General features: G+C 42.8%; 1 protein-coding gene and 1 long non-coding RNA gene across 4 annotated transcripts in view; one reads left to right on the forward strand and one right to left on the reverse strand.

Moving 5' to 3' along the window:
- The window catches only part of LOC308680027 (NACHT, LRR and PYD domains-containing protein 3-like), a 78759-nt gene that overhangs the window by 12264 nt on the left and 39989 nt on the right, over nucleotides 1-26506 (reverse strand). For 2 of the 3 annotated variants that reach the window (XM_081347909.1, XM_081347911.1), the window contains 3 exons: nucleotides 20119-20277; nucleotides 3704-5929; nucleotides 1429-1599 (listed from right to left, as the gene is read on the reverse strand). In XM_081347909.1, the coding sequence (XP_081204035.1) occupies nucleotides 1429-1599; nucleotides 3704-5929; nucleotides 20119-20277 (2556 nt within the window). The remainder of the gene's footprint in view (nucleotides 1-1428; nucleotides 1600-3703; nucleotides 5930-20118; nucleotides 20278-26506) is intronic. The other variant, XM_081347910.1, reaches the window with a different exon arrangement.
- Nucleotides 425-24924, forward strand: LOC308680035. The gene is made up of 3 exons (XR_014028871.1): nucleotides 425-713; nucleotides 23782-24017; nucleotides 24118-24924. It is a non-coding gene; the product is annotated as an uncharacterized lncRNA (long non-coding RNA).

The raw sequence follows: 26506 nt of genomic DNA on the forward strand, positions 1-26506 counted from the left end.
TATGTCAATCTTTTTTCAGACGAACACATTTTCAGTTATTTTAGAAAATGTCTTAGATCTTTCAGTGGTTATAATGTGAAGCAATGGGGTCCACAACGATGAAGTCTGAAAATGTACATGCATCCTTCTCAAAAATAATCCATCCGGCTCCAGGGGGATAAACGAAGGCCTTCTGAGGGTAATCCGTGCGGTTTTGTCGTAAAAATATAAAACTTTATAAAGTAAAATAACTGGCTTCCAGGGGCGGTCGGTGCGCGTACACAGCAATGGATGCTGGCGTATGACGTATGACGTAGCGTAGGAAGCGTCGTGACGTAGAACGAACGTGACAGCGGAGCCAGAGAGCAGAGCAAAACAAAACTCAACGTTCGTTCTACGTCACGACGCTTCCTACACTACGTCCTACGCCAGCATCTATCTCTGTGAACGCGCACCGACCGCCACCGGAAGCCAGTTATGTAAGTTTATAAAGTTTTAAATATGTATATTTTTACGACAAAACCGCACGGATTACCCTCAGAAGGCCTTCGTTTATCCCCCTGGAGCCGGATGGATTATTTTTGAGAAGGATGCATGCACATTTTGGGACTTCATCGTTGTGGACCCCATTGCTTCACATTATAACCACTGACAGATCTAAGACATTTTCTAAAATAACTGAAAATGTGTTCGTCTGAAAAAAGATTGACATATGCATCTCGAATGGCTTGAGGGTGAGTAAATCATGGCTTAAATATCATTTTTGGGCGAACTATCCCTTTAACACTAATAGAAAGGCACACTGCATCTGCTAGACTACAAGATAGTGGAGGGGTCTAAAGTTAAAGGCATGTTGTACTCCATTAATTTAGAGTGTGTGCTGCACAATGTTGAGAATATTGAGCTGAAACATGACTTAAAAAAATGTATCGATTGACTTAAAAAAAATTATCGCAATTGCAATATGTCAAAATATTTTAATTCGATATTTTTCCCAAATCGCACAGCACTACCATGAATGGCATTCTAATAATAGTCAATGAACAAATAAACTGGGTTAAGAGAATGTATTCAAACAAAATAAATTGCATACTCTAACTTAACATACAACCTTCCATATCAGCACGACACATTGGTTCCTGTAGCTCGACTGACAAATTACATCAAGGTAATTGCCTCATTAGGTATTAGGACCCACAGAAACTACAAGGTGACCACCCCCTGATGGCCTCACTAACAACTCTACCAGCAGCAACTTGGCTTTAGGGCAGAGGAGTGAAATTTACCTGCACAGCTCTCACTAGCTGACCTCTGTTACACTTATACAAACCCAAAGTCTTCAGACACACTGCGGTCAGCTGATATATTACAAACACTCAGGAGATAAGGACCAGAGCAGAGGGCATTTTTCATTTTATTACCAAGTGAATCTTTATCTGTTTATCTTACCTCAGTATGTTGAGTTTACAGTGTAAACTCTTCAGTCCGTCAAAGAGGTTCACTATTGAAGTCTGCAGGTCATTGTTACTCAGGTCTACCTCTCTAAGATTACAGCTTGTTGATTGTAGACATAAAGAAAATGTTTCACAGAACTGAGCAGTAAGATTACAGTCTGTTAACCTAAACAGAGCAAAGTAAACATATTATATAAACAAAAATTGGCACTCTGGGTTAAGAAATTTAAAAAGACTTAATTCACTCAAGGATTAAATGATTAAAAAACAATTACAAATACCGCATACCAATGTGATCACAGCTATTATGATCAATTTGTGTCATGTGACATGATCACCTGATTAGGTCATATTTTACCAAAAGAGAGAAAAAAAATAAACACTGAATGTAACTCAATTGCGAACTAGATTTTCACCTTTTTTGTAATTGACTGATTGTTTCTTGAATACATTGTCTATTTTGGTTATATTGTGTTGCATTTAAATATATTGTGATGTTTAGAGATTCCTCTAAAAGTGAGGATTAATATACATGTACATTGTAAAAAAGCCCATGTTCAGTTTGTGTTCCTTTTATTTTAAGGGCTTTGCAGCTATTTTGTTGGTCATTGATTTGAATGTGAGGAGGTGTGGTTTAATCTGACATCGCGCGAGAGCAAATTTTTTTTTTCTGTTTGGATCCTGAGGGAAAGCTGAGGTCCTGCAATCTTACATGTAAAGCAGTAAAACAGGATAGATTAAAATCACTTTCTGCAGCGCATTCACTTTGTGAACTGCAGGGTAGAATTTTTGTGCTCTTAATTGGCAGCGGATGGTACTAAACTTCGCGCTGAGGTTTCCATAGTGACGATTCTTGAATAAACATTTGAGAGTCATACATCAACAAGACAAATACTCAGTAATACACATCCTAGATTTATATATAGCTGCATTTATAATCGCTGAGGATTCATCGTGCATCAGGGGGCCTGAGACTGCAGCTTCACGACCAACTTCAGATTGGATTGTTGCAATCATTGTTTTTTCACTGCCTAATCACAAGACCAGCTAACATCTATATCCTTGAAATTCAAATCTGTTGAAATAATTCATTCAGGCCTACACTCTTCATATGTACATTTTCTTTGCATTTGTGTGATCCTTTGACGATAAATATGTAAACACAGTGTATTTGATAATTGCTATTCAACATTCTTAAGAATTAGTACAATTTATTACAACTGCCTCACTACTCTCGTGAATATTGACATTAGACGGTTGGCATTGTAATTAGTAATAGTAATTGGTGCATTACAGTTCCTCTAGACATACATATTTGGTTTTTAATTTTTAATTTAATTTAATTTAAATTTTTTAATTTTTAAGTAATTGTGTTGGAATCTCTCTCTCTCGATCTAATCATTGATAATATTATAAAATAAGTTTTACAATTGCTGAATCTCAGTGTCACGATTAGACACGCACTCCCTGGGTGATTACGTACTCCATTTCCCATCATGCATCTCCATGGACTGATTACACCATACACCTGCACTGCACTGATTACACACACACACCTGCACCTCATGTTCAAACACTCATGCCACACTCACACAACACTCGGGGCGAAGTCTTGTTTTGCTGCTACGAACATTTCCAAGCGTTTTCCATGTGTTTACCTGCCTGTTGTGACCTTGTCTGTTCCTGATCTTCCGCCTGGTTCCTGTATCCTGTTTGTTTGCTGCCTGCCCTGATATCCTGCCTGTTTGTTGACCGCGATTTTGCCTGATCTTCTCTGCTGTGTTTTCTGGTGTATGACCCTTGCCTGGTGACTACTCTGTTTAATTAAGACAAGCTGCACTTGGATCTGAATGACTCCTATGCTTCGTGACACTCAGCTGCTGAATTCAGAACCGCATACTACTCTTTACCACTACTAGAAATGGGGTAGTATGTGGTTCCAAATTCAGCAAGTTTTTCACTGCCCACACCTTGATGAAGGCACAACGCGTTGGTGTGTGGTATTAAATCATTTAAGCCATGAACGAATCAAAGCTTTTTATATTTCTTAACTGTGAGTGCCTTGGCTTTAAATGTTTGTTTGTTTTTCAAAGACATTTTATGTATAATTCTACATTTATTTCACTGCATCTTTAAAAGGACATTTTTGAAAAATAAACTGTTATTCAAGTTTATAACTAACAATAATATTAAAATGTGTTGAGGTCCAGTGCTGGCATGGTCTGTATTGTCACACATTTGTCTCTCCAGTCACATAAATTAATACTCACATTGCTTTTCTGCAGTTCACCAAAGCTGGTATCAGTCTCATTCTGCCCTCATCTGATGTGTTGTATTTCTTCATATTAAACTCATCCAGCACCTCCTCTGAAATCTGAAGCATGTAGGCGATTGTTGAGCATTGACCAGGAGAGAGTCGATTTATTGAGTGATTCTCTGATTTCACAAACTCCTCAATCTCTTTGTACAGAGTCTGATCCTTCATTTCCTGCAGACAGAGGAACAGATTGATGCTTCTGTCAGCTGAGAGACCTTCCTCACCATTGATTTTGCCTTTAATGTACTTTTTGATTTCTTCAATGGAGAAGTCTTCCTCTACATATTTTGGTGTGGGTTTTCTCTGGGTTCTCTTTTTTCCTGTGTTTTCCTTGAAGATTTTTGGGCTCTTCTCTATGCGTGTATGGTTAATGTTTGAGAGTTCTTTCAAAAGACGTTCATCAACCTGGATTTTGACTTTAACGTACTGCATGGTTTCTTGAGTGGAGAAGTCTTTTAGTGTGGAGTTTTTCTCTTTTTTTCTTATTTTCTGTTTTGGTGTCCTCTTGGTTCTCCCTTTTCTTATATTTTCTTTCATCTTTACTGTGTGCATCCGTCGATTGTTTGAGAATTTTTTAAAAAAATTATCATATGCCATATCAATGTTTTCCATCACTCCCTTGATGTTCTCTGAGCTGTTCAGGAGCTGTTCAGGATGCTGTCGTGGCAGTAGATCCTGTAAGAGTCTCTGATTTGACTCCAGTGAGATGCCCAGCAGGAACCGCAGGAAAAGATCCAGGTGTCCATTTTTACTCTGTAAGGATTTCTTAACTGCTGCTTTTAATAGCTCAAACAGAGTTTTTTTCCAACTGTAGCCCATATATTCTTCATTCAGAAACAACTTCAGTGGTTCCTCATTTTTGACTACATGGCAGTAAAACAGAAAAAAAGCAGCTAGAAACTCCTGAAAGCTGAGATGAATGAAGCAGTAGACTTTCCTCTGATGAATCACAGATTCCTTCTTAAAGATCTCAGTGAAAATCCCAGAATACACTGAGGCGTCAGTGACGTCTATGCCGCTCTCAATCAGGTCCTCCTCATAGAATATCACATTGCCCTTCATCAGCTGTTTGAAAGCCAGTTCAGCAAGTTTCACAATCAGGTCAAGGTTGGATTTCAGTTTCTCTGTATCTTTCTCATCATACTTCTGATTCCTCATGTTGATCTGAGTCAGAAGCAAGTGGATGTACATTTCAGTCAGAGTTTGAGGGATTTCTGCACTGAGATCTTGTTTCAGGAGGTTTTGAAGCACAGTGGCTGAGATCCAGCAGAAGATGGGTATGTGACACATGATATGGAGGCTTCTTGATCTTCTAATATGTGAGATGATTCTGCTGGCTTGAAGCTCGTCACTGATTCTCTTCCTGAAATATTCCTCCTTCTGAGGATCATTGAATCCCTGAATTTCTGTCACACGGTTGATGTATTTTGAGGGGATCTGATTGGCTGCTGCTGGTCTGGAAGTGATCCAGATATGAGCAGAGGGAAGCAGATCTCCTCTGATGAGGTTTGACACCAACACACTCACTGATGAAGACTCATTCACATCACAAACTTTCTCATTATCTGAAAACAGTGTAATTCTGCTTTCATCCAGACCATCAAAGATAAACACAACTTTACACTCCTCATAAATGTTTGAGTCCAGATCTTGAAGTTCAGGATGAATGTCCAGCAGGAGTCTGTGAAGACTGTATTGGAGATCTTTAATCAAGTTTAGCTCTCGAAATGGAAGCACAAACATGAAATCTACATCCTGATTGGCTGTTCCCTCGGTCCAATCCAGAATGAACTTCTGCACAGAGACAGATTTTCCAATTCCAGCGATGCCTTTAGTCAGAACAGTCTTGATTGTGTCTTTCTCCTCACATCCTGTTTGCTGTAACAGTTTAAAGATGTCATTGCAGTAGATTGGTCTGTCTTGTGTTCTGGCTGTTTTCTCCATCTGTAAAACCTCATGTTCTGCATTCACCCCTTCACTCTCTCCCTCTATAATGTAGAGCTGTGTGTAGATCCTGTTCAGGAGGGTTTGATTCTCTTTTAGATTGATTCCCTCAAATAACCTCTCATACTTGTTCTTCATGCTGGTTTTGTGCTGGGCTTTGATGAGGGTCTGCCAGTCAGAGTCAGGGCAGGTCTTATGGGGCGTCACTGGTCTGATCATACTGCATCTTTTCGCTCTGCAGAAACAGAAATAATATGATCCATAGCACTGAAGGTGATGGAACCCTACATTGTTTGTATTTGTTTTCTTCTACCTTATTTTTCTTCCCTAAAAGTGTATGGGCATCAGAAACTGTAAACCGTAAAGACACCAGAATTGGTAGAATGGTCCCAATCGTGCACCAATACTCAGGCACACAGACACACCTATCTGACACCAGGGAGCACTATAATTATTTAAAGGACATTTAATTATTTAATTTCTGCCATTTTGAATTAAAATAAAATATAATAATTCTAACCCCTCCTTGTCCGATCTTCACACAGCATTTATTTAGCACACAGCAACTAGGGATGTTGCTGGCAAAAAGTTATCAAAATAATTGATTCAAAGCATTGCAAAGTTATAAATTAATTAAGTGTTCAGGCAAGGCCCATTTTTATGAGTAGAACCTATAGTTGTTAAATGCAATGTCCAAGCTTAGAGCTGCAGTCCGTAACTTTGTGTTAAAAATTATCCAAAATAATAAAATAAATAAATAAATAAATAAAAACATAACCAGCCAGTGTTCAAAACTATCTGTTTGCCCTGTTTGCCCTATCTGTAGCTCGATTCAAATCGGTTAGCTTTTAATAATGATTTTAATTCCAGTGGTACTGGTGGTTCTCTTACGAGAGTTCTCTCGTACTGCGTTCGTAGAACGCTACGGGAAAAGTCTCTTTTCACGAAATACTGAAGCAAAATTATCCTTAATTTTCATATTTGTAAAACGCATTGCGGCAGTGCACAGCCATGGCGAGACGGCTCGCTCACTCATTGGCTGTTCTGCGGCAACTGCATGAGCCTATCGAGCGAGGGCTGATGCAACATCAGACCAATGAGAGTGCTTCGCGCGCTCCTCGTCACATCCCGCCGAAACGGGTGTGGCCATCCCCTATAAAAGGAGCTCGAGTAGGCTGATTCAACTGATTTTCATCTCTTCAGCGAAGCTCACGCATCGCTGGATCACGGAGAAGCAAGCGTCGTCGAGGCAAGCTTTTCAGCGGGACGAGCCCTTGAAGCCGCTGGCCTTCGCCGCCTTCTACTGCCGTACCTGCTGCGCTTTCCGGCGCTTCATATCCTTTATCTGCTCTGTTCTGTGTGTGTGTGTGCAGTGTTCCCCGAACACTCACCCCTAAAAGAGCCGCGTCTTTTTCAAGATGCCATCCTGTGGCTCGTGCCGAGCCCCGCTCACCGAGGGAGACCGCCATGTTATTTGCGTCTCCTGTCTGGGCGAAGATCACGCAGCGCTCGCGCTCGCTGACGGCGGCTGCCCTCACTGCGAGCTTTTGCCGATGGCGACTCTGCGGACTCGCCTGGCACAGTTCTCCGAGCCTGCGCCCCCCGCCGCGGTGCCGCGCCGTAAGAAGCGCCGCTCGCAGCGGGCCCCGGAACCCACCTCTTCCCGACAAAGCTCGCCGGCTCGCCCGCCAGCTTCACCGGCTTCCCCCGAAGCACTTCCTGATGCTCAGCGCCCGCAGTCTGCCGCCGCTTCATCTGAGGAAGTTGTTTCTGAAGTCGAGTCGGTCGAAAAGGATTCCTGCTCTCTGCTAGCTTCAGGCAGTGAAGACTGGGCGAGCTCTGCGGACCTCACGCCTCCTGCCCGAAAGCCGTCGGCTAGAGCTAGCATCGAGAGGGAGCTCATGCGAGTACTCGCGTTGGCCGCGGCGAGCCTCGGCCTCGAGTGGTCTGCACCGGAACTCCCCTCGCGCACCCGGCTTGATGGTAGCTTCCTCCCTGGTGAGCGCACTTCTCCTGTGTCTAAGCCCGCTCCGTTTCTTCCTGAGCTTCATGAAGAAGTGGCGAAGGCCTGGAACGCTCCCTTTTCTGCACGAACACGTTCGTCTGTATCCCCAGCATTTTCCTCCCTGGATAATGCTCAGGACCGAGGCTACCTCACTCTGCCGCCGGTGGAACAGGCGATAGCAGCCCACCTTTGCCCGCCCTCTGCTGGACGGCGGACTAAGCCAGCGCTGCCGTCAAAAGCCTGCCGCATGACTTCGTCGATGCTCGCGCGGATCTTCTCCGCCGCTGGGCAGGCGGCATCGGCTTTGCACACCATGGCCACGCTTCAGGTTTTCCAAGGCGATCTCCTCCGCAAACTGGACGAGATAGGACCTGAAGCTATCTGCATCGCGGACCTGAGAAGCGCGTCGGATCTTTCCCTCCGCGCTACCAAGGCTGCAGCACAAGCCATGGGACGCTGTATGGCTTCCGCTACCGTAGCCGAGAGGCATTTGTGGCTGACGCTCACGGAGATGGCTGATGCAGAGCGCAACGCGTTCCTCGACGCCCCGCTATCCTCCGCTGGCCTTTTTGGATCTTCTCTCTCCGAGCTCGTGGAGAGATTTTCCGAAGCCCAAAAAGCGTCACAGGCGTTCAAGCACTTCCTGCCGAAGCGCCCCAGTTCTGCAGCGGGCCGTGAGAAACAGGCCCCTCGGAGCTCACAGCCTCAGCCCCCGCCTTCGGCCGCCCCCTCACAGCGACAGCAGCGCAGATCACGCCCTCGCTCTCGCTCTACTAGCCGCCGCCCCACTCACCGCGGGCCGCGACCAAGGGTTGTGTTGAAGCCGGAAGCCTCAAAGAAATCCTAGCACGCCTAGGAAAGCGCAGGTGTGTAAGCCCCGTTGCGACCGGGCCCTCACCAAAGCGCACCGCTGTCTCAGTCCCAGGAATTGCGACTGCTTCAGCGTTCTCAGCAGAGCACAAGCCCGCACAGCTGCCCGCTTGCCTGCACACAAAAGCCGTTTTTACGGCTACCCAGATAAATCCCGAAAAGAGTGTATTTTCTGGTGTCCCGGCCACGGCCGATGGTGCTATAAATGTAGTGTTGATGCCCACTTCTCTGTGCCCATCCCTACACACAAGCACAGCCCTGCACACAGGGCCCGTACTCATAAGACCGATGCAGTTCGGTCGCGCCCCAAACATAGTCAAAGTGCCCACTTCCCAGTGCCCACAAACGCTATGTCTGGCAAGCCACAGGCTCCCTGTAAAAACGGGACCTGTGCGCGCCCGCTCTGTTCAAGCTGACAGCGCGGCCAAAGCAGTAAACGTGCCCGGTCCCCGCCCACGTTCACTTGTAGGCTGCATGAGTCCCATGAGACCTTCTCAGACCTCCCCCGCTCAGATAAACACTGTAGCGCGGTCGAGGATGAGCGTTTTGCCCGCTGTATTACGCGCGCTCCCCGCCTCAAATGTCTCAGGCGTAACGCCTATGCTAGCGCACCCCGAAGCGCTGCCGTCGCACAGCGAACAGAGCGCGCTTCGCATCCAACCCCTAGCCGGCCATGCAGACGCATGGGCCGCGCTTCCAGGGGTTTCGGACTGGGTGCTAGACATTATAAAGAGAGGCTTCTCGCTACAGTTTTGTCGACGCCCTCCACGCTTCACAGCGCGCGTCGAAACTACAGTGAATTCAGAAGTAGCACACCTACTTCGCGCCGAAATATCAAAACTGTTGAGCAAAGGGGCGATACAACATGTATCCCAAGCTCAAAGCGAAGGGGGGCTATACAGCAGATACTTCCTAGTCCCCAAAAAGGACGGTGGTATCAGACCCATACTAGATCTAAGACGACTAAACAGAGCTTTAGTGAAACGCAGTTTCAAAATGCTCACGACCAGCAAAATCCTCGCGCACATTCGCCGAGAAGACTGGTTTATGTCGATAGATCTAAAGGACGCGTATTTTCAAATACAGATAGCGTCACGCCACAGGCGATTCTTGAGATTCGCCTTCGAGGGTCGGGCATACCAGTATACAGTCCTGCCATTCGGCTTGTCCCTGGCACCCCGTACATTTACGAAGTGCATGGACGCAGCGCTCGCTCCCCTCAGACTCAGGGGCATGCGAGTGCTGAACTATTTGGACGACTGGCTGATCATAGCTCAATCACGATCTCAGCTCGTGGAGCACAGAACCATGTTACTCGATCACCTCGAGAATCTTGGTATCACGATCAATTGGACGAAGAGCTCCCTGAACCCCAGCCAAACTATACCGTTTCTGGGCATCGTTCTGGACTCTCGTTCTATGACGGCGCAGCTGTCGCAACAGCGCGCGCTGCGCATACAGCACGCAGCGAGGTCCTTCCGCTGCGGTGCGATTATCCCGCTCAAACGGTTTCAGAGGATGCTGGGCCTCATGGCCTCAGCATCATCAGTTCTCCAGCTGGGCCTGCTTCGCATGCGCCCTCTGCAGTTCTGGTTGAAAGCGCGAGTGCCACGCGGAGCGTGGGCACTCAGCCGATTGCGCCTCAAAGTCGATCAAGACTGCGCAGCAGCCCTGAGACCATGGGCGGCGGGCGATTAGTACCGTTCAGGTGTAAGCCTGGGGACTTCCTCGAGAGTGAAAGTGGTGTCTACGGACGCATCCACCTCGGGATGGGGAGCGCTGCTCGAGGGCAGGCCGTTCTTTGGCCTTTGGTCAGAACGAGAAAAGCTCCATCATATCAACTGCCTGGAAATGCTAGCAGTTCACAACGCGCTGACGCGCTTTTGTCCCCACATCAAGGACCAACACGTCGTAGTCCGCTCGGACAACACGGCCGTGGTGTCCTACATAAATCGCCAGGGCGGTCTCGGATCCAGTTCCCTTTTCAGGCTGGCCAAGCGCCTCCTAATATGGGCTCAGCGCAACCTGCGCTCGCTGAGAGCGGTGCATGTGCCCGGGACACTCAACCTGGGTCCAGACAGGCTGTCCAGGAACAACGTTCCCACGGGCGAATGGTCTCTACACCCACAAACAGTCCGGCTGTTGTGGCAGAGATTCGGCAGGGCGGAGGTGGACCTATTCGCGTCCCCAGAAAACGCTCATTGCCCCGTGTTCTTTTCGAAGAACGACAGCGCGCTGTCCCACAAGTGGCCGCACTGCCCGCTATACGCGTTTCCCCCAGTCTCCCTCCTACCTCAGGTGCTGGAGCGAGTCAGGGAAGTGAAATGCCCAGTACTGCTTATAGCACCGTTCTGGGACAACCAAGCCTGGTTTCCAGTCCTGATGCAGTTAGCAGACTCCGCTCCATGGCCAGTGCCATTGAGGAGAGATCTCCTCTCGCAGGCCAGGGGCTCGATTTGGCACCCACACCCAGAGCTGTGGTCCCTTCATGCGTGGACGCTCAACGGTTACCCGTTAGTCTCACGGATGGAGTGCTGAACACCATCACTCAGGCTAGAGCGCCTTCCACCAGGCGGCTTTATGCCTCGAAGTGGTCGGTTTTCTCCAGCTGGTGTACAGCTCGGGGCCTGTCACCCCTCGATTGTGAGGTGACGGAGGTTCTCTCCTTCCTACAGGAGCTGTTGGACAAGGGCAGATCCCCTTCCACGCTCAAAGTCTATGTGGCGGCTATCGCGGCGTGCTCGACAGCAACGCCAGGCCAGTCACTGGGAAGGAACGATTTAGTCATCCGCTTCCTCAGGGGAGCTAGGAGGCTGAATCCCCCCAGACCTCCCTCAGTCCCGGTGTGGGACCTTTCTACGGTCTTGGCAGCCATGAAAGGTCCCCCCTTTGAGCCTATCCAATCTGTCAGCCTCAAACATCTGTCTTTCAAAACGGTGTTTTTGATGGCCCTCGCTTCGGTGAAGCGCATAGGCGATCTGCACGCGCTCTCTGTGAGTCCAACGTGCTTGGAGTTTGGGCCCAATGACTCCAAAGTCATACTCAAACCTAGGCACGGCTACGTGCCGAAATCCCTCAACACTCCGTTTAGGGCTCAGGTTATTTCCCTGTCTGCCCTGCCGGGATCAAACGAGGAAGGGGACTCGAGCTGTCTTTGCCCCGTTAGGGCTTTAAGAGCTTATGTGTCCCGCTCCGCTGCCTTCAGACAGACGGAGCAGCTCTTTGTCTCGTTCAGTGGACGTTCCAAGGGAACGGCTGTTTCGAAACAGAGCCTGTCCAGGTGGGTGGTTGACGCCATAACAATGGCTTATACCACCAAGGGCCTTCAGTGCCCCTTGGGCATTAGAGCGCATTCCACGAGAGGCGTTGCCTCATCGTGGGCCTGGTCTAGCGGGATTTCCTTACAGGAAATATGTACGGCGGCGGGCTGGGCCTCACCGTCTACATTCATAAGGTTCTACAACCTAGAAGTTCCCGCCTTGCAGGCCAGGTTGTTTTCGGTTTAGCCGAATCAGCTGTCTAACCAGGACACTGATTTCGCAGGCGCACAACGCCACCGAAGACTTCACCGCACTTGCAAGCCAAGTATTTTCGGTGTATTCGAGTCAGCTGTCTAAACACGGCACTGATATCGTAGACGCACAGCGCCGCCGAAGTTTTCTGGGCAGAATTGTGTAAGACCCATGTTTTTCCCACATTAGCCAGGCTCCCTCCTGCCTATGTGATGTTATATCGCGTCTAGAACGCACCTATTTGGGCGAAAGTGTGTAAGTCCCACATTTCCCACATCAGCCAGGCTCTCCCTGCCTATGTGACGTTGTATCGCGCTTAAGGGCGCATCCATTTGGGCGAAATTACGTAAGACCCACATTTCCCACATTAGCCAGGCCTCCCCCTGCCTATGTGATGTTATATCGCGTCTTAGGACGCAGCTATCTGAGGGTGGTTGTCCCCCCCCCCCCTCCAGACTCTCCGAAGTCTACTGGGTGATTATGCACTGTATACCTGGACTAGCTTCCAGTGGTCGGTGTTCTCTCATCCCAGCACGCACGGCGTCTTACAAGTGGTTCCCGTAGCGTTCTACGAACGCAGTACGAGAGAACTCTCGTAAGAGAACGTACTCGGTTACTAACGTAACCTCGGTTCTCTCTAGAAGAGGGAACGAGTACTGCGTTCCCTGCCGTGCGCGCGGTTCGCTCTGGTTCGCTTCGGCGATGAAAACCAGTTGAATCAGCCTACTCGAGCTCCTTTTATAGGGGATGGCCACACCCGTTTCGGCGGGATGTGACGAGGAGCGCGCGAAGCACTCTCATTGGTCTGATGTTGCATCAGCCCTCGCTCGATAGGCTCATGCAGTTGCCGCAGAACAGCCAATGAGTGAGCGAGCCGTCTCGCCATGGCTGTGCACTGCCGCAATGCGTTTTACAAATATGAAAATTAAGGATAATTTTGCTTCAGTATTTCGTGAAAAGAGACTTTTCCCGTAGCGTTCTACGAACGCAGTACTCGTTCCCTCTTCTAGAGAGAACCGAGGTTACGTTAGTAACCGAGTACGATTTCCACGGGAAATTCGAGCATGACTTTGCGTCATTACGTCACATCTGTCCACATAAAGAAGGAGTCCCGGCAAGTAGGCTATATTGCGTGTGAGGATGTTCGAGGTGGAGATTTATAGCCTTTTCTCACAGCACTTGAAATAATTAAACTTATAGCGGATCCAGAATGTTTCAAACGACAATCACCAGTTGTAAAACCCAAAAGACTTAGGACTTCGGAGTGGCTAGAGAAAAAGAGACTGCAACCGAGCCCATGCGAAAACAAGGATAAACATCGGCAGGGCTTTTGAAAGATGGAGTGAACTCCGTGTTTTAAAGGGGTTCAAAACGGACGCAGAGACGGCTTTTTTTTTGCTAGACAGGTAAGACATTTCAATAGTTTAATTACGTAACAGTAGCACACTTGTTTGCTTAATTTACATTACATTTTAATTTGCTTAATTGAGTTTCCTTTGTTGTGCCTTTCTTGTTTTGCTATTATGGTAAATATGAATTATTTAGTGCTAGCTATGAGAGGAAGCAATTCACCTCCAAGTCAAAATTTTCCTGACGTAAGATGTTTATATTATGTTATATTATAACATGTTTATGCATAACAGGGATTCCGTTCATACACCATTTATTTCATAGCATTATGATTATTTGTTTGATCGTTAGATTTAATCAGCGCGATTTACTTCAATGCTTTTTTCCCCTTAGTTGATCAGAACAAAAGTGGATGTTACTTACTACTTCAGACGTCATTTTCTGTTGAAAAATTCTAATATTGGTCATACTTCCAAAAAGTATATTATGTGATTCTGAATGCCAGTATCCACACCGGCGCGGTGATTGACAGCTGCACTCACCTCAAAACATTGAATTCATCCACGCTGTTTCATGCCGATGTACAGCCCACGTAAGTTGATAATTCTGCAAATAACTGCAATTGCAGATTTCGAACAGAGATGGCGACAAAGAGGAAAAACTACGGACTGCAGCTTTAAGTAGACAGGCCAAAATTGACCTGTTCTTGGCAGAGCTCCTGAGAAAGGAGCTGTAAAAATATATTGAGATGGTTTTTGGTACTTAATATTCATGAGCCTCTCTTCTGATTGGCCTGTTGTTTTCTGAGTGACCCACCATTGGTGGGGGTGGTGACTGAAGGTGGTGATTGAAGGCGGCGACTGAGTAGTCCTGACATCACATTTATACGGAAGTCACAACGGCTTGTGAAAAGGCACAGATACTTTATGCAGGCTGTGTACATTTACCTGTGGGTCGACTGTTTTGAAACTTATAAGGTAGTTTCATAGCCCCTAGACCTCTGTTATCATGAAAAAAAACACAGGAAATTTCAATTTTGACAATATGGGACCTTTAAACCTTGAAATGTGCGATGGGGTTTTAAACTGAAATTAAATTTTAGAGTTCTTTTAAATTCGTATTAATTTTTTTTAAAGCAATAATGTTTAGTTAGTAGCCTATTTTTTTTATAGTCATTTTAGTCAAAAAGAGTCTTTTTCTGATTTGTTCGATGTATGGATATGTTTTGAAATGTGTTGTTTTTCTTTCGTTGCTGGGTATCAGTCATCTCAATTTCGTGCTTGATTCACAAAACAATAATTTAGTGAATTAAAAACAAGCTTCATCTTCAGGGCATTGTGACTTTCTGGTGCGATCGGCTGACAATCTGCCTTCAACAGCACCTTCAGAAGGTTTTGTCGTCTGTGCAGTGCAACAGACGCTGTACTGGAATGTAGCAAATTTATTTTGGGCACTCACCATAATTAATTAAACAAAACACTTGACCTTTATAATCTGTTATACCTATTTCTAAGCATCAAGAACGGTAAAAACCTGTCGGCCAACATCGGTTAACAGCAGAGCTAGAATGGGACTCATTTTCAGCCCTGGAGTTTCATGCCTTAGACCGGCCAAAAATTATGCACAAATACATTTTATCAAACTAAGTGTTGTAGTATAACCAGCAGGAGAGCATTGATGTGTGAACTGAATTTGTCAGAGCGTGCGATTGCTCGTGAATGCCCAGAATGCCCTTTGTGATTTGCAAGTTCAAAAATAAGGGCTTTCCCCGACTAAAGTTTTTCTAGTCGACTAGTAGTTGTTCATTTAAGCCATTATTCGCACATTTATATTAATTTAATTACTTAATATACTGGAGAGAATACTAAACCATAATGAGCGTTTACGTAGGCTAATATATATAGCCTACTCAAGCGCACACATAAAGCTTGCCACAAAGTACCAGCAAAAGTAATGCTACATGAATGTGGCAAAAATAGCAAGGAGACATTTTAATTGTTTATTACTAAACTAGTGTTTTGTGTCAGCTAAAAAGATGAAGTTGACTATGTTGACACACCATCTCTGACACGCCTATAGAGAGAAATGCGCATTTCATACGGATTACATAATTAGAAAGTAGCCCATTTCTTTTCGCTTTGAATTGTTTTGTTTAAAAGTAGACATTTCAAGCTTTCTATATATATATTTCTCATGCCGTGTGGGACATAAGCTGAGTTTCGGTTCATTTATGAGACGCGCTACAGTTCACGTGTAATGCATGTTATCGCGCTGGCGCCACCATGTCATGATTATATTGTCTGCTATATTTGCTTCTTATTTATTAAATCCAGGCTTTCGGTTGATAAAACGTCTATTAGAATTAAGATACAATTTATACAAAACAAAATTCACTTTAAAGAAAGCATTTCTGCAAAACTTAAATGAAGTGGCCAAAATCATGTCTAACCTACTCCATGTATCCCGATATATTGCACATCTTATGATGTAGACCATCTTATTCATGCTGTTCACTTTTCATAATCAATATTGATAAAAAAAAAACATTATACTATTTAAACATAAATATGAAACTAAATAGTTTTCTTTAATGGCTTTAACACATACAGTAGGCTACAGAGAAAATATCTTTGGGAGAGAACGCAAAAGATTTAAATTTTTTTCCCCTCCCATCCTAAATTTTTTCCACTACCATGTCCCTTTAGAGGCTCCGTAGCCCCTCTGCTAGTGGGGCTGCGGTAAAATAATTAACAAAAAGAGTGGGGCTGCTGTGAGAGCAGGCAGCCTAGGGACAGCATCCATATTTCAACCCAGTCCCATGACAACACAACATTTTTTTTTTATTATTAAATTAGCCAATCCGGGCCTGGTTAACAACATGTAAATTTTTTTTGTCTTAATAAACACCTAAAAATGACAGACAATGAAAAACTAAGCTCCGAAAAGTGTTTCGAATCAATAAATGTACATTTAATTATTTTCATTTGTGACAAATATTAAACTAGAGGCAAAATTATAAAGTTGATTTTTAGCCATGACTCGAACATGGAACACTTGAAGTATCTTGAAGCAAATGTTGTAGCGCTGTCCACCAGGCTATACCGTCTTAACATTGTTAGTGTGCTCATGCAAAGTGTGATCACATGCAAAATGTGATTATGAATTTGTTAAACTACAATGTTTCACTTGAATTTCTCTACAACCTCAGCTCTCAATGTCATAGAGAGATTAAACTGACACTTTTCAAAGTCTGTGATTACAGTGCCACTTAGTGGTAAAAAGCAGCAAATACACATCCCAATTTTACCGCCGCAGGAACGGAGAGATACTGGAACATTTCCTGGTGCCAGTCAACAATCTGGCCGCATATTTTGTAAAATTTTACAGGGACCAGATGCCACCGATGAGTCCTGCTGACTTAAACATTCACACGAGACTCCGTACACGAACATCGTAAAATGAAAAGGCAAACTCCTTGAAAATAAAAGGTATGTTAAATGGTAACTGTTTTAGGAATGGCACAAAGGTGTGGGACTGTTCAATGCTCTCTGTTTAGATTATTGTGCTCAATAATGTGCCTTTTTGACCTTTGTTGTGTATCTTTGGATTATGTTGTGTTGTAAATAAATCAAAACAATCAAAAAGCCATTCTAAACTCTCCTCATTCTTTTTCAATTTCAATTTATTTATTTAAATGGGACAGTGCATATTCATGAACGTACAATCAAAGTTGAACGTAAATACGGCGGATTTAGCACAATGCTAATTTCCATCCATAGTCCCAAACATAAACAAATACAAACCAAAAAACAAACAGACAATATACATATCAACAAATATACATATATAGCTAAAAAAAACATTAAAAGTTCCTATACCTTATTGTACTTATTGTAATATTAATTTAAAGTGCATAAATGCCTGTACATAGACATCTTAAAGTGCTTATTATAAATATATAAATAAAACTACCTATCAAATTTTACCTGCATACTTAATGATTACATTTTTGATTATTATTCAGCCATCTTTTAAGATTTTTCTTAAATGAAACAAAAGTGGGGCTCTCTCTAATTACCGTTGGTATACGATTCCAAATTGTGCAGCCTTTAATAGAGAGGACATTTTGTGCAAACTAAGATTTTCTAAATAGTACTTCACAATCCCCCCGGGTAAATGATCTAGTCCTCATCTCGCTATTTCTCTTTTTGATAAAATCGCCCAGTGGTGGTGGGGCGATTCCATTCATAGATTTATAAATAAGACAGCTATTTTTAAAATTATTCTTTGTTCAAGTACCTTCACAGTCCCACCTGATAGGGGGTTAGTTTTACCAACAGTTACAAAAATCAATACGTATATTGGTCTCATCGAGCCGGACAACTTTCTAATTTAAAGTCATTAGCTCCTAGCAACAGGAAGTCAGATATTTTGGTTTGAATGTGGATTTCTTTGCAAAATCAGCCTCTGAATTTTTACCAACTCCTCTTAAGGCGGGCATACACGGTGCGATTTTTGCTGTTTTTACGTTGAAAGGAATGGCTACTGTTCTCTGCTTTTCAACAAATCATTTGCACACACATTTCTGTCATTTTTCTATCTGAAGCTTTGCCTGCATGCAACATTGACGGTCTCAGTGTTTAGCGCGAAAGCTCACGTGATTGCTGCCGGCTCGGGATAAAATTCGTGCAGGACAGTCGTGCCGTGTACCAGCTGCTTTGACGCGATTATCGGTTTAACTGACTCGCAACGCGTGCAATATCTCACGACCTCCCGAGTGTCCGAACTTGCACCGTGTACGCCTGCCTTTAACTGGTTTATTTTATTCCCACCAAACTTTTTCAACATGATGAAAATACAATAAAGATGCTAAATTGTGAACGGATAATAAATATCTCAAACGGTTTTGCTATGGTGAGGGATTAAAGTAATGTCAAAAAAGGAAACACTAAAAGCCTCATATCTTGTAAAAATGTAATTATACACCATTTATTTCAATATAAAATTATACAAACTTTATATATAGGCTATTTATAAAGGAGCAGCTGTGTCTAAAGTGCTGAAAAAGAGAGAGTCAAAAGTCTCTCTCTCTCTCTCTAGATGCCACTTAGATGCCTATGGAGGAGTGATCCAGCTCTCAGATTTAATCAAAAATATCTTAATTTGTGTTCCGAAGATGAACGAAGGTCTTACGGGGTTGGAACAACATGAGGGCGAGTAATTACTGACAGAATTTTCATTTTTGGGTGAACTAACCCTTTAAGGGAGCAGCCAGAAAAATGGAGTGCAACTGGAAGAAATCAAAAGAGTTTTGGAAGAGTTTTTTGGAAAATTTCTTGGAAAGAGCCTTTCTCTTTGACCTAGCATACACATAACACATTATAAACTTCTATAATAGAAGGTGAAGCATGATGAATTCCATATATCTCTGGAAGGTGAGAATGAATGAGATGTTGTTTTCATCATCCAGAGATATATGGAATTCATCATGCTTCGCCTTTGTTATTGTATTGAAAATGTGACCTCTGGCGGCAAAAACGTACATATTGTGCCTTTAAGAAGATATTTACAATGATTTTTAAGAATAATTTTTTTTCAGGAATATGAATACTTTAAATAAAATATCTTAAGAACAATCTTAAGAAAAAAAGATAAGACCAATCTTAAGTAATTTTTGGAAATACAAAATATTCGTATTGTTTTTCTTACGTTAGAAAATAAGAAGAAATAGGCAGGCTAGGCAATTTTGCATGTTTATTTGTGAATTATCATTAAAGCTGCCGTCGGCAACATTTTTTTGATCAAATTCAGTGAAATTGACACTATAATCCGACAGAACAACATAAAAAAGGTGGTTTTAGAAAAAAACCCGAGCTTCTAACTCCACCTGGAGCGTGTTATTTGTTTTGCAAAAATCCACCGCTCCCGTCTCATCGGGTCCAATCAGCGCAGGGGGGTGTGAGATCTGACTGTCAATCACAGTTCGTGCACACGCCACAGATCCCCCCTCCTTCGCGCAGACGCGCACATTACAATATCACATGCACACGACACGCCTGAAGTTCGCCTGAAGATTGTACGAAGCGTGATGGTGGAGAGAAAATCTACTAACAAGCTTCCAATTCCTCGGTTATTGCCATCTATGGATAGATTAGCCAGGGCAGCCTACCTCCGAGTCCATGGTGTTGATCGATGCTGAAGAGACGCGCAAGTTCACAGAAAATCAGGTACACACGCACTGACGATGGGCGGGTGCTCGTTGGTAGTGGGGGAGGGGCATGAGAGTTGTAAACATTCAAAATTTTGGCTAAGTCCACTCAATCTGCCAGACTTGCCGACTGCAGCTTTAATGCTTTAAGTATTTCTGTCATAACAAACCATGACACAATGGATGACAAAAATGATATTGAGACACATTAATGACAATCTGATTTGCAATCAGGATTTCAAAGGTGTTTTGGTTCAGACTTGCGTCAGTCAGATTTCATCTGTAAGATAAGCAAAATAACTGGATTCTTGCTGCATGTCTGAACAAAAACATTGGTAGTTTTCTCTCTGGAGATGCCCTTGTCTTGTCACTGTAAGATTTCAAGGCATTTTTCTCTGTAAAGGTGCTTTGAAATATATATTGCTAAAAGCACTGTGTAATTGAAATGTCTCTAGCAGTGAAATCATGTTTATACTCACTCAGGGTCAGAGGTCGGTGCTCCACTGAGATTAGGGGGAATGATCAAGGATCTGCCACTCTTCATAGACACACAGCTGGGTTCTGGAGATGGTGCTTTCCGCTTCCGAACGGAAACACACCTCTTACTCTGCTTATACTGCATAATTTCATCTGCAGTGCTATTGAAACATGGAGAACAGAAATATACTTTATTAATGCCTTAATGAAAATCTGACGCAGTTTGGTCAGTCTTGGTATTGTGGTTCTGCTCTGGTCATCTTACCATGCATTCATTCTTACAGGAAGTACAAGAGGAAGTGGAACTAATGGCCACACCTTGGCAATAGAATCAGCACTGGCTGATACAGTTTAGACACAGTTGCTTCTTTGCGCTTAATGAAGATTAAAGAAAAATAGTCCAATGCCGTGGTACAACGAGAACACTCAGGCCCTTAAGAGAGCAGCCAGAAAAATGGAGAGCAACTGGAAGAAAACAAAAGAGTTTTGGAAGAATTTTGGAAGAGTCGTTTCATCTTTTCCAGAACTGTTAAGTGTGTTAAATCCAGGGTTAGGGACTCGACTCCCAAATTTGATGACTTGGTACTTGACTCGACACAAATGCACATTTTGCAGGTAACAATAAGGCCTACTCTATTCTCTGCACTGACCAGTCACTCACTTCATGTCCTTCAGGAGAAATAAATAAATTTTAGTGTTGAAATTTAAGCCGGGTGCACATGGTGCGATTTATTATCGTCCTTTACGATTGTGGCTTGTCTGAATGTACAAACATGATCATCGCTGTAATCCATGTCACACTGTAAGATCTCAGTTGTCATAAATGTCAGACTGTACGACAGTCAAGACACGTTAAAAACAGACGCACACAAGAAAACTTATCCAGAGTTTAACATCATCAATCATTGACATGTTCGGTGACAGTGAGCTGCATTACACACGGGATAGAAATGGTAGTTACAAAGAAATCTCTAATGTTAATTTAGGTCACGGCTTGTCTTGAAAAACGAAGACAACTTGACGGTCGTTTTAGGAAAAGCCACACTGCAGGACAGTGTGTCAAATCTTCTGACACTGCCAGAAATCATAATTCGTAACTAGGGCGAAAAAAACGTTTCTTGTCGGGTTCCAGAAATTGCCACCACAGAGCACTGCTATTGTGTGGGCCAGAGGAGGCGGCAGATCTAAAAATAACACCTGTTTTCCCTTTCTCTGCATCTAAATCCAGATATTTAGACCTCACACATCAGTAATAGCAGAAAGTATAAAAGTTAAATATAGGCCTACACAAATAAAATGTTAAGGTTACAGGTGTCCTGTCCCTGAAGAAGAAAAAAATAAAATAAATAAATCAGCAACAAGCTGTCCCAGAGCTGCCCCCAAGAACACATGAAATGGTGACATGATTTCCAAATCTATAAATTAAAATAAATAATATAAAACAGTCATATAAAATAGCATGAAATTAAACTGGGAAGACATTTTAAAAAACCTTCCTAAAATAACATACATTTATTATAGTAATAATACTGTAACTAATTTTTGAAAAGAGCACTAATGACTTAAACTATTGCACAATGGATGACGAAAAGTCACATGAAATCTATTTGTATCATTCAGAATGAGACACATTAACAAAATTCAAATTGAATTCTTTTGAATCAGACTTGTATCAGTCAGATTTTTTCCTTTTCATGCTACAAAAAAAAAAAAAAAACTAAGACAAGCAAAAAAAAAAAAAAAAGGATTGTTGCTGCATATCTGATCAAAAACATAGGGGTTTTTTTTGCCACAGTTGCCTTTGGCTTGTCACTGGAAGTTGTAAAATCATTTTTTCTTCATAAAGGTGCTATATGTTGCTAAAAACACTACACAAATTAAAGTGACTTGACTTGCTTTACCAACTTGCTTTAACAATTTTTCAAACTCAGTGTACGGGACATGTTAACATCTTTTATTTATTCCACATGTTTTGAATCTTCTTGTCTTCTTATCACATTTCTTACCTACAGCATAATCCTCTTGTGCAGTGATGACTTCTCAACAACTCATTTGTAGAGATACTATACTTGTGAGGCAATTTATGCTATATTATAACAAATGGTCAAAAGCTTTGTGTTCTCCCAATGTGCATCTGCACTTATTGCATGTGCGTCAAACTCGAAAAATCATCATTCTTTGTCTCAGAGAAACATGGCACAAAGACAATGACTATCTAAATCTGAATGTGTGCCCCATCTGGATATAAATACATTGACGTGACTCGAGCTTCTGGTAAAGGTGGTGGCCTGGCTGTAATATTTTGACCTAATGTATCAGTTAATATTATTGATGATCCTAGTGTTTCATCATTTGAATGTCTGGTTTTTAAAATCAATGGCTTGAAGCTTTATTTTTCGTTAGTTTAGCCACGGTTTCAAATAAATTCTTAGGGTTTTAATTATTTTCTTCTAATAGGGTTGAAAAATAAGCAGATCTAGCAGCTTTTAAGGCCTCTCTGTATGCAATCGAGCTCTCTTTCCATGAAATGCGAAATACCTCTAGTTTTGTTTTCTTCCAATGCACTTCATTTTTCTGGCTGCTCTCTTAAAAAGTTGTATCAGTGATTTCAGGCCCAACATTTTTTTTAGCACATTCATCTAATCTTTCCTAACGATCCGCTAGCTGCCCGCCCCATAAGCATCCTGTCAAAAAAAACGCGTCTCTGTAGGCAGCATAGGCTCTGAGATCTGCACACAAAAACAATTGGTTTCACCAACCACTCAAAACCAAAACAAATAGTTTTGGCTAACGTCCAAAAACGAGTTAATAGCAAATGAGTTAATTGAGTGCAAAAAAACATCACAGCAGCCATCATAAGGAGGATGAGAGAGGTGTGGGAGTATGATGAGAGTTGGCAGGAGAAACTGCTTTCTTGTGCAACAGATGGAGCAGCAGTGATGACAGGGTCCAGAAGTGGAGTGGTCAGCAGACTACGTGGTGACAAGTCCTATATTCTGGGTGTCCATTGCAAGCCCATAGGCTGGAGCTGACATTTATGGATGCAGTGAAGAGTTGCCCCCAGTGCATAAAGTTGGATGACCTCTTGTCTTCCCTCTGTGTGTTCTATAACAAGAGTCCACTAACAGAGCAAACTTGAAAAACAGCTTCAAGGTGTTAGGAATGAAGCCACTCATTCCAACTTGAGTAGGAGGTACCAGGTGGCTTGCTCATCTCTTCAGGGTGCTGGACCACTTCCTCAGAGGCAATAGGGGCCTAATCCAGCATTTTGAGCAGGTACAGGCAGTATAAGCTAAGGCAAGACTAATGATCATTTTAGTTTAAATTCGTTGACTCAAGTTAACTCAACATAATGGTACTAATAATCAATCATTTAATAGTTGAACGTAATTAATTCAAATGTGCAATTGTGTGTGTAAGATCCAGTCATAAGATTCGGAGGGGGTGGTTCCTGTGCAGAGAAGCAAGGCACCCAATTTTTACCAAACAGCAAAGAATCCAGATATAGTGATGTTCAGCTGCTTTATGCTCGACTGCCTGACCCACCTAAGCAGCCTGTCTGCATCCATGCAACGGCCACACACAGGCTGTCTAAACACAAGAACAGGTGTGTGTGTGTGTGTGTGTGTAATATAACATTGTGCTTTGTTGTGTTCAATAATAAGACCAGGACCCAGGCTTAGGGAATGCCTAGAAAATCCAGCGGACACCTTTGAGGGTGTAACCTTGGCAGCAGCCAAAGATGGCCTCTCCCTGGCTGGTGTGAACTCCACAAAGGACAAGCTGATAGACACATTTTGCAGCAGTATGGCGACACGATTTTGTGACTTCAGCTCTGGAGAACTACATGCTTCCAAACTGTTGGATATCACAAGCTGGCCTGATGCAGATACATGTGAAGGTTATTATCAAGCACATTTAACATATGTATTTTACATCTTGAAGTTGAAACCTTTTACTGTTTGTGCAACCTTAAGTTTTCCTTGTGTGTGTGTCAGCAGATTTTAGAGATGCAGATGTGGAGTGTCTGCAGAAGCACTTTGGTCCACTATTGGCCTCATCTGGGGCCGATTTGGATCTGATTCCAGACCAGTGGACATTCCTCAAGAGCAGTTTGTACCAGCAGCTTCCGAAAATGGACCAGCTGACCTGGCCAAAGATAAATTAGAGACTGGGAGGCCAGTGCCCTGATTTCCTTCAGCTTGTCGATGTATTACTGTGTATCCCAGCCTCCACAGCAGACTGTGAACAGGGTTTCAATTTGATGAAACAAGGGAAGAATGACTGGAGGTCAAGTCTGAGGTCGGACACACTATCTGACCTGCTCACAGTGCAGCTGTCCAGCCCTGACATTGATGACTTTGATCCCGACTCAACCATACAGCTGTGGCATCAGGTCAGCGTCAGAGCGAGGAGGCCATATTTAATGGAAAGAGGAGCCAAGAAGAGAAAGACCCGTGCGCCTAACTGCATAATCATCTCTAAAACTTCACTACAAGTCAAGCCCTTTCTCATGTTGATTGCTGCTCTTCTCACCATCAAATGACCAGCAGGCTTGCATGCACGCGTTTAAATCCACTTGCTTTGTTTTTGTTTAGTCTGCATTTCTCACCATCAAAAGGCAGCAGATGCATAAATACACTTACTTTGTTTTTGTTTACTCCATGTAGTTCTGAGCTGAGGTGCATATTTTGATTTTCTCAGACGCATCAAGGTGAGTTCACACACACACACACACACACACACACACACACACACACACACACACACACACACACACACACACACACACACACACACACACACACACACACTTTACTTTGCTATTATACTCCATATAACTCCATGTAAAAGCCAGAAACTAAGCTTTTTTTTTGCACAGACCTATCTAAAGGGTTAATGGTTCCACCTGGTTATCAACAGTAAAAATTACAAATTTTACCTCTTCCCAACAGGGAAAACCACCAACAATCAAAAATGCATGATTATATGGTGTCATGGCTTTGCAATCAAAAAATGTGGTTATAATGGAAGTCAATGGGGCAAAAACAGCCACTAACAGTAAATGAGGGAGAAAAAGTTCAAATCTGATGCTGCACAAAAACTAACAATGCATCAAAACCAATGTTGTTTCTAATCTTTGACATGTCCAAGACTGTGATAAAAGGTAAAAAAAAAATCCAGTCCACAATCACATTTTATATTGAAAATTAGTCATTTTGTGTGTTTTTTTCCCCAAATCAGTGACATCATTTACGAATTTGGCAATTAAAGAGTTAAAATCCTGAATTTTTTTTAAACATTTAGTATTTTTGAGCAGGACTGAGGTTGATTAATAGATTTATGCAAAAAAAATTGAAAAAAAATATTTATCTGATACATTTTTACAGCAGTTTAACCCTCTGGGCTTCTTCGCCCGAAAACGGGCGAAAACTTGAACGTTTCGAATTGTTTAATTTTTTTTGCTTCATCGGATGGGGGTGAAACTTGGTGACTTTTGTTTTATTACCTATATGAACACACAAATATGATATGTTAAAGGGTCGTAAAAAAAAAAGTCACACTTAGCTTCCTCCCGCCCGAAAACGGGCGACATAGGAAATGAATGGGAAATACGAAAAAATAGGAAAACTCAGAGAAACTTTTGGTGGTACAAGCTACAGATCAGCCACTGTGCTGAAAAAAAGTGTACATCAATGAAGGGGTGACACTCTAGAACATCAAGAGTGCAAATAAGACACCCTCCCCCCCACACACACACATCCACACACACACACACACACACACACACACACACACACACACACACACACACACACACACACACACACACACACACACACAGAGAAATGAACTGGTAAGACTGAAACAGCCAATTTTGCCCCAAACTATATAAAAATTATATAATCATAATAACTCCAAAACTGTAGCAAGGAGAGTCAAAAGGTAGGTATCGTTTGAAAGAACTCTTTTTAAATATTTTGAAAATATAAATTACATTACATTTGGACATTGTCCTGCCAAGAAACAGTGGATAAAAGACAATATATATATATATAATTTTTATTATGATTTTGCATATCTTTCTTATTTGTCATGGAATAACTCAGGAAGGAAATAAGGTAGGAGGAAAATTTTTTTTTAGTGAAGTCCCCCTACATGTTAGCTGCATCTGGATAAAAAAATAATAATTTTTGGATAAAGGAATCAAAAGTTACAGCATTTGGAAAAGAGGCAGCCTTTTTGTACAGTCTTTGACACCCCCTCATGGGCAATATTTTCTCCATGAAGAATATCTTGTCATAAAAGCAATAGATTATGTTAATTTTGGGCTCATTTTAATTGTAATAATATGCTGTAAAAAATGAAGTGCCATTTTCAATTATCTGA

Source organism: Scardinius erythrophthalmus (assembly GCF_964197995.2).
Source record: "Scardinius erythrophthalmus genome assembly, chromosome: 19".
Taxonomy (NCBI): Eukaryota; Metazoa; Chordata; class Actinopteri; order Cypriniformes; family Leuciscidae; genus Scardinius; species Scardinius erythrophthalmus.